Here is a 9,055-nt window from a genome sequence, read left to right as displayed (position 1 = left end):
TGTCGTAAGGTTACATAGTAATTGGGCCAGCTATTGGCCCAATGCGAATCTCGTGATGAACGGGGTTTTGGTGTTGGTGGAGAGAGGGCGAGGTTTTTCGTTGTCAGCGGGGATTCCCAACCTATTCAATCTGACCTCTGATCTCGGCGCGTGCCCACGCCTACCGTCACCCCGGCGGATTCGGTCGCCGCGCGGGGGCCCGTTTCTGGGGAGACGTGAGTAGTAGACTTAGCTGGCTTTATGCCCCGCCAATCCCAGAAGGCCACGTCGCCTTAATTGCCACGCCTACATTGCCACATCATCCGCCCATTGCCGCAGCTATAGGACGCCCATTGCCACATCATCAGCCTATTGCCACATCATCTGCTACGTCATCCATCCATATAACGCCCATTGCTACATCATCATGATTATGCATACTGAGCTGTTTTTGAGAATATGAATTCTCGCGTAATACACTAAACTTTGAACTAGATTTCATAACGTCATCACAGAGGAATCAGCCAACTATCTTGATCTAGGTTGTAGGTTCGAACCCTGTAGTCACCGCATTTCATACGATTCAGCACCTCTCATGTCTCCTAACTTTTACTCGGTCTCATTGAAATAGCATTGTATAGTGTACGATTTTATTTCGAAAAAAGAGCATATCAATGATATCGTTGATCGTTATGGCATCGATTCGCGTGCTGAAATCCTCCAGATCGCTTGATGTTTCGAGGTACACCGCTTTGCTGCCATCCGACGCTGCGATCCGGGTTCTTGCGTTCGATCTGACCGTTTTGTTTGATGTAGCGATCACTGGCTTGTAGTATGTACGATACGAGCGGAAGGTCGGGATTAGGAACAACTACGCTGGGCGAATAGATGACGAATTCGTCAGCTGGATTCAGAGGTTGATAATGCTCGATCCCGTCGCGAGTATACGTAACGACCAGACCTCCTTCATGCTTCAGAGTGGCTCGATATTTCTGAATGGTCCCGTTAGTGGAATGTACAAAGAGTTGATCCGAGGTCAATTCTGCTCCATTCGAAGCTTCGATACGTAATTTTGTGATGTCATTAAAAAGATACAAGTCTTTTCTATAGGGCCCCTGGGCCAGAATAGTATCTCCACGGATTGCTAGACTCATTCTTTGAAAAGAAATATCAAACATAAGTACAACAGTCATCACGCAATTCCACCTCGCCATCAAATTTAGTCGAGCCTCTTCTTATATTAGGTGTCGCATAACAGACATTACGAATATATTGCAACCCCTTGCGCTTTATGAGAAAAGGACACGTAGGATAAAACTTTGCATGCTCGAGCCAGGGGTCATCGCACGGCAACCAATTTTGAAACAGCCCACCACACGAGAAACACTTTAAATGATCCTTATAACCCAAATAGAACAATCCGCAGTCTGCGAGCTCGGTTCCAGAGGTATTGATATTATCCGGCCACCGCATAAATGTGCTTAGTCTACGAGCATAGCGTACCATGTTATAGAAAACGGGGTCATTCAACGGGGAGACAGTTACATCTCTATGCTTCGCATAGCATTCATAAATCTTTTCTCCTCTGTTATTTATCATAGCTTGGTACTGTTCAATGGGACCCGTCCGAGTTTCATCTTCGCTTATATCTATGCTACTTGTGGTACCGATGCAAGCGCAGTTTAATGCAGCATAATTTGTAGGATCCACACTACGCTTAGGTAGCGAATCGCTTTGATCAATGTTCGACATTGCTATCCAAATTGATATACTCTCATGATTAGTATGCTTTATATAGATATTGAGCTATGCACCATCGAAAAATGTGCTTGGTACCGATCGAATGATAGGCCCCGAGGTCATATCACAGAAATTAGAACGTCGACTGCTCACAGAAAAAGACAAGTACCTCATATCCGTTCCTGGTACGTATTATCATTATTTAGAATGCTAGTACGAATGCCACGAGTACAATCACGCGCTCTCCGCGTGCAAAGCGCATGTTGTTCACTATATAAGAGAGGCTCGAATACGAACTAAACTATACTGCAAAAAGGATGTCGACAATGGAGAAAGCAAGCGACGTAGTTAGCGAATCAACAACTATGATTCCTGATAATCAAGCAGATACATTACCGATTGGTGATTTCGATTCCGATGTCGATGCAGAATTGATCGAAGTTACGATTGCAGCTGAAAAGAGTAAAGAGGCGGAAGCTAGTGATGATGACGTAACAATTATTGATGAGGCAGTGGCGCAATCTGATGAGGCTCCCTTAGCTGACGTGATGACTCCGATCAATATCGGTATACCACGACCGGTGATGGGACCAAGTGAACCTAAATCTAAGCGCAGACTCGACTTCGATAAGAGCATACTACCAGTTGGTGCTCAATTTACGCCTCCACAGAGTACTGATAACTCGACAGCTGTGACCAGTGCCCAAAGCCCACCTCACTCACCGATCATCGCCCCATGGAGAGTTTATTCGTCCCCTTTTCGCAATAAGCGACGTCGTATCGCTAATAACGTATTGGACGAGGAAAAGTTTGATGGTCTGATTTATAATTTGGATTACCCTCTACTTACGATTGATGATGGTGTATTATTTTTCCGTTCTCTTGAGCAGAATATCGAGGAGGTGTTGTTTGTTGATCGAAAACGGAGCCCTAATTTTCTCCGGGCTGTGTTCATTATCACCCTAATGGAGGCTCATATGCATAAGAAATATTTTGCGCCTCACTTCTTTATAGAAGGCAAAAATCAAACAGGGAAAGAAGTGTTGATCGATTTGTTGCTCTCTGACGATATCGCCAACTTCCTAGATCCTTTTCATCCGAATATAGAGGCATTCAAATTTCACAATACCGAGAAATCTATTTCAGTGATGCGCAATTGCGGGTCTCTATTTTTCGATAACAAGATGTTGCAGGAAGCCATTATGTACATTCATCGCAGTCCTTTGCAGTCTGCTTACGGACAAGTAAAGCCATCGTCGTTTTGGCTCGTTTCTGAAATTCAGAATGGCAGTGATGTTATGTTACGCAATTTGGGAGGAATGTTTCAGTCTAGCACAGTGATTATTCGCTTCGGTAATCAGTGTTATCCTTGCTACTTGCCTGAGATGAATAAGCATGCTCGCCGTAAAATCATACATGATATATTTGCTCGTACATTCATACCGTCAGATTCCGGATTTGAGAGTGATTCCTCTTATGTTGAAAACGATGTGCATGCACGTGAATTTTATGCCAAATTCGATGAACTCAAACGACAGTACAATGACTGGTATATTTGATTTGTTTTCTCAGATTAATATGGAACCTTTTAATTGTGGTAAAGATCTAAATATGTTGTTACAACAATACGGTTCGGGAGACACAAGACGTACGCGAGATGCTACGACTGCTACCTTTGAAGGTTTTATTGATGACGATATCAAGAGAGTTGCCACTTGGCGAAAAATGGTCTCACTGGAAGGATATGGGGAATGGCAAAAAGATTTTCTCGTTATAGCAAAAAATGTGCTTAAAGATATCGATAAATTCGCTCCCAACGCCGATGAACTGCGTAACTTAGAAAATATCAAATTTCTATTTCTTTATGAAGCTTTCAAGTGTAAATTGCGACTGAAATACGGAATAAATTTATGAATGTGTATTTTTGCAGAATATAGTTAAAAATATATGGCTCGTCGAAGACGCTACGAGGAAGATGCTAGCTTTATCATCGATGAATCGCTCGGTTTTGATAACGACGCAACAGAGGTTTTGCAATCGCACTCCAACTCGATTATCGATTCCGAATGGATTAATAGCAGGAGGGTTGCAAGAGGTGCGAGAGAGGTGATCAATGTACGTCTAATCGGGAGAGGTATGAATGATATTCATGCGCGTATGTCATCGATATACCCGAGAAGATTGCGACAATTCAAAGCTAACTATGCATACGGCTTCTTGCTGTATAATCGAGAGACAGAAAGACATAGCTATTTTCATCCGCAATCAACCCATGCTGTTTTGGATCTCCCGACACCTATACTTTCACGCGGGGACTTTGATCGTTTCATCAACGAAATCGATTTATCAGCTGCTTACGAGCAAGCGAGACAAGCGAGACCGGACACTAAGTTTTACTGCGTTGCTATATTACATATTCAATTTTTCTTGTATGAAATGCCCCGAGTTTTATTGGGCTGCCCTACCGCATCGATATCTAAGGAACTATCAAACTGTCGTTATATAAGAACGTTTATTCGAACTAGACGTGGAGAAGCGATTAACGATTCGCTATGCCTCTTTCGTTGTTTATCCTTTTTCATCAAGAAAAAACAAGACGAGAAGCACGTCGCACAATTGGCCTCTCAATTTCGTGAACGGTACCGTATCCCTATAGATGACGGTGTACCACTCGATGAGTTGAGTAAAGTTGAGGAATGTTTTCACGTAAAGATACTTGTCTATGAAAAACGTGATCATCAACCATTTTTATTGCGACAGTCCGAAGCGGATGGCCCAGTGGTTCATATACACATGGAAAGTGCACATTCTTGCCTGATCACAAATATCGAACTTTATTCCCGGACATTCTTTTGTGAATCGTGTAAAGTTTTCTTTAAGACTAAGGATAATTTAACGCGTCACCTAAAACGCAAATGCACAACGTCCCAAGGGAGGAAATATGCTAGCGGGGTATACCGACCGAAACCCACCGTATTCGAGCAAATGGAATCCGAAGGCATTTTCGTTGAGAACCAAAAGAGATTCTTCCCGTACCGTATGTGTTTTGACTTTGAATCCATGCTCGTGAAGGATGAGCTCAGAGCTAATTCTGCAAAAGTAGAATACGTTAATAGGCACGTCCCCGTCTCCGTGTCCTTATCGAATAACGTAACGAATGAAACGAAAACTTTCATATCCGACGGTTGTCCGCAGACGTTAATCGATGAAATGATCGGGGAAATTTATCGCGTACAGGAACTCGCCTCAACCGAAATGCGAGAATCTTTCGCTAATGAAATAATCGAACTTGAGAATTTGATTGAAGAACGGAAATTGATCGATCCTACTAATAGAAGAACCTATTTGGATAATATCTCGCTTCGACTCCATACGTGGCTCGATCAGATACCCATAATCGGTTTCAATTCTTCGCGCTACGATCTGAATTTATGCAGAAAATATCTAATCAAATCCTTGCACAAGGAAAGCGGATTCTTCGTTTTGAAAAGAAACAGCGCCTATTTGACAATCGCAACGCGCAGATTACAATTTCTGGACATTTCGCTATTCCTGAGTCCGGGTTATAGTTTGGACGCTTACATGAAGCTATACGGGGATGGGGTGAACGCAAAATTTTATTTCCCCTACGAATATCTCGATAGCATCGAGCGCCTCGACGAAACGTCTCTACCGAGTCATGAATCGTTTTACAACGCGTTCCGCAATTCGAATATAACGGAAGAGCAATACGCAGAATGCGTCGCTGTATGGGAACGCGAGGGTATGACCACATTCCGTGATTTTCTCCGATATTACAACGAAGGTGACGTCATTGGCTTCTTAACCGCGCTGAATAACAATTTCGAATTTTACAAAACGCTCGGCATCGATATGTTCAAGGGTAACGTGAGCCTTCCGAATATAGCGAGTAGACTGATGTTTCGTGATTGCTGCGATATCACTCTTCTGAATAAGGCCAATGCTGACCTTCACGAAACGATTCTGAACAACTTGGTAGGAGGTTTGTCACAGATTACGTCACGGTACGCTATGGCGGGTGAAACGAAAATACGCAGTCTTCGCTACGGTGATAGTGCTAAAACCGTCAAGAAAGTAGTAGGATATGACGCAAATGCCTTGTATTTGGGATGCATAAATCAAAATATGCCAACGGGTTACCCTATAAGGTGGATTTATGATGAGGAAAAGCAAAAATTCCATAAACAGCGCGTTTGGCCTACTCATGCGGAGCGCGAATGGTTGGAATACGAAAGTCACGTTCGTGACATCAAAATTCAGCACGCGTGGAACGGTAGTCAAGTGAGAATCGGAAATAAACGCCTATTTGTCGATGGGAACGCCGGTAAACTCATCTTTCAGTACGATGGGTGCTATTACCACGCTTGTAGGAGCTGCTTCCCTGATAAAGAGAACACCGAGAGGCGTGAACTCACCAAACAAAACACGGAATATTTGGAAAAATTGGGATATACCGTTATCCGTATGAAGGAATGCGTTTGGACGAATATGAAACGAGACCCTGAAATTGCGCAATTTGTCTCAAAGTTCGAGCGTAAAGTCACGAAAGCTTATTATCTCACTGAGGCGCAGTTACTCAAGCGCACGCTCGACGGGTCATTTTTCGGTGCAATCGAGTGTGACATTCATTGTCCCGACCATTTAAAATCGAAATTCGAAGAGTTACCTCCTTTTTTCAAACATATGGAAGTAAACGAGTGCGATATCGGTGAACATATGCGTGAATACGCCAAGGAAAACAACATTAAGTTTCCAAAAAAATTTCTGGGCTCTAGTTATTTCACGAAAAAACAGTTGTCTAATACGGATTTGCTTCAATGGTACTTGAAAAGCGGCATGATCGTGACTCGCGTATTCCAAGCTGTCGAATATGAACCAAAAAAAGTTTTCACACCCTTCGTTGAGCGGGTATCCTCTGAGCGTCGCAAAGGCGATGTCCTCCCCAAAGATCCGGCCCGTGAAATGGAAGCGTTGACCTGGAAGACGATTGGAAATAGTGCTTTCGGCCGCACTATTCAAAACCCTAATAAATATAGGGAACATGAATACGTTACGTTGGAAGAATTACCATCGCGCGTTGAAAAAAAATTTTTTGTCGATGCTGTTGAAATTGATAAGAGCGACGAGGGCCTGCTCGAAGTGTCTACGCGTCCGCTAAACATTTGTCACGAAAACCCAATCATTGTGGGCTTCTTTATATTCTGCTCTGCCAAGTTGAGAATGCTCCAGTTCCTATATGACTGCCTACATGTGTATTTGGACGATAGCGATTGGGGTTTTTGCGAAACAGATACTGATTCGGCGTACATAAGCTTAAGCTCCGATACGATCTATTCTCTCATCAAGCCTTCCATGAAAAAACAATTTTTTGAAAATCACGACAAATGGTTCGTGGCTCGCGCATGTGCAGAGCATAAATGTGATTTTGAACGAGATCCCGTTGGTTTTAAAACTGATAAAGCTTGCTGCATTGAGGTTCGCAATTACTCGAAACGTATACCGGGTTTATTCAAGGAAGAGTGGATCGGAGACGGGTTTATAGGCCTCAATTCCAAGACCTATTATTGCAAAGGCGACACCGATAAATACAGCTCGAAAGGGCTTCAAAAAACGGACAACAAAACTTTCAAAGATTTCAAAGGCATTCTTCAAAATAGATCGATCACGGGTGGTGTAAATAGTGGTTTTCGTTGCTATGGGGGCGATATGTTTACGTATAAGCAATATCGAAGTGCTTTGAGTTATGGTTATTATAAAAGGATTGTGCTTGATGATGGAATTCATACATTGCCTTTATCTCTGTAATAAATGGATCGAATTGCATGCTCCGTTTCGGATGATCGTAGCTGGTCCGAGCAGTAGCGGGAAGAGTTATTTTACTTATGAGTTGGTGAAGAACGCAGAGAAGATGATTAGACCGGCTCCTGAAAAAATTGTATGGCTGTATAATAATTATCAGGCGTTGTACGATAAAATGAAAGGGGTAGAATTCTCGCAAGGGCTCTCCGAGCTCAAAAAGTTACAGAAAGGAAATAGGCACGTTCTCTTGGTGATCGACGACATGATGACGGAAGCGAAAGAGGCCAGAGATCTATTCACTCGATACAGCCATCACGCAAAGATTAGTGTCGTGTTCATTTGTCAAAATTTGTTCTATAGGGGTCAAGGCTTTCGGGATATGACCCTGAGCGCGAGCTATATCGTGATATTTAAAAATCCTCGTGATGCGAGTCAAATCAGTTTTCTTTCGCGTCAAATGTTCCCGGATAAAGCCGGATTCCTTACGGAGGCTTATAAAAAGGCAACTCGAAAACCGTTCTCGTACATACTGGTCGACGTGACGCAAGAGACAGACGAAAATTATCGTCTTCGCAGCAAAATATTCCCACATCAAAAGTTGACGGTATATCAACAATAAATACAGCTCGCGCTGCAGATTTTAGGGCATTCAACATGTCGAAGAGGGGAAGTAAAATATCTCGAAAACGATTGAGCGACTATCACGTTAAATTAAAACTTTTGAAAAACGCTAAAGGGAAACAACGAAAAGAACTTTTATCGAACAATCAATTTTTAAGTTGCGTTTGCCAGTGCGTTCATAACTTGGCTTCAGGGACAGTACGTATCTCCCCGTCTAGAAAGTTGAGGCTTGGAAAACACAAATCCGATATCAGACAATTGCTGGCGCAAAAAACTCGCAGAGGTCAACGGAGGGTGCTACAAAAGGGTGGATTCCTCTCAGGTATAAAAATTATGATAAAATAGCAACTTTTTTCTAACAAGTCTGTTTTAGCTATATTAGGCGCTGCAATCCCCGTCATCGGGAGTCTGTTGGGTAAACTTTTCGGAAAGAATGCGTGAACTACAATTCCCCGCATTTCGAAGCAAGGACGAATGGGAAAAGAAATTTGATAAACATATATCGAAAATTAAAAGCTCTCCATTGAATGCTTCCGAGAAACTAGCTCTGTATAGGCATGGTATTGCTCAACTGAGAAACTTGAGAAAAGACGTAGACGCAGCGACCGCCCGCCCTCCCGCCGCACACACGGGGCTCGCGAGCCCCGTAGCGAAAGAAAAGCGCCCGCAAAAGAAACGCCCGCGCCGGATTCCACAACCTTCGTTTCCCTGGCTTTATAAGAGACAGCGTAAGCCTAATCCCCGTATATACGGGAAAGAATGGGAGACGTAGACTATTTTGATCCGAAACAGCCCAAATCGTATAGGGGCGCTTATTTGCAAAAGGAAAAAGAATGGCTTAAAGGTCAAGATACTTATACTTTTCATTTTCCGTTACGTAAGAAATTTAGGCGTG

The 9,055-nt window shown here is 43.0% G+C and overlaps 1 protein-coding gene across 3 annotated transcripts; it reads right to left on the bottom strand.

Moving 5' to 3' along the window:
- Window positions 1–218: 218 nt before the first annotated feature.
- On the bottom strand, window positions 219–2,961 carry LOC145450589 (uncharacterized). Of its 3 annotated transcripts, XR_013918533.1 has the most exons (3): window positions 2,849–2,961; window positions 2,116–2,172; window positions 1,036–1,134 (listed from the first exon to the last, which is right to left on the bottom strand). XR_013918533.1 is itself a non-coding variant. In XM_080329107.1 (2 exons), the coding sequence occupies exons 1-2, from the start codon at window positions 2,354–2,356 to the stop codon at window positions 651–653; spliced, it is 627 nt and encodes a 208-aa protein (XP_080185233.1). In that variant the 5' UTR covers window positions 2,357–2,815; the 3' UTR covers window positions 219–650. The 3 variants fall into 3 exon arrangements, 1 of the variants encoding a protein (XP_080185233.1); XM_080329107.1 differs by lacking the exon at window positions 2,849–2,961 and having other exon boundaries at window positions 219–1,036; window positions 2,116–2,815; XR_013918532.1 differs by lacking the exon at window positions 2,849–2,961 and having other exon boundaries at window positions 2,116–2,815.
- Window positions 2,962–9,055: the final 6,094 nt, after the last annotated feature.

The sequence above is a fragment of the Botryllus schlosseri genome, chromosome 11 (genome assembly GCF_051294905.1).
Source record: "Botryllus schlosseri isolate E-star chromosome 11, Bs_hap1, whole genome shotgun sequence".
In the NCBI taxonomy this organism is placed as follows: Eukaryota; Metazoa; Chordata; class Ascidiacea; order Stolidobranchia; family Styelidae; genus Botryllus; species Botryllus schlosseri.
The sequence above is the reverse complement of the archived record's forward strand: the minus strand, read 5'-3'. Positions and strand labels throughout refer to the sequence as shown.

What these genes read in the sequence shown, in the direction of transcription:
- LOC145450589 (XM_080329107.1), bottom strand. Translation starts at nt 2,356, where the DNA reads ATGCTCTTATCGAAGTCGAGTCTGCGCTTAGATTTAGGTTCACTTGGT. An exon ending in GGAATCGAAATCACCAATCG is followed by an intron (nt 1,037 to 2,115) that starts GTAATGTATCTG and finishes TACGTATCGAAG; the next exon opens with CTTCGAATGGAGCAGAATTG.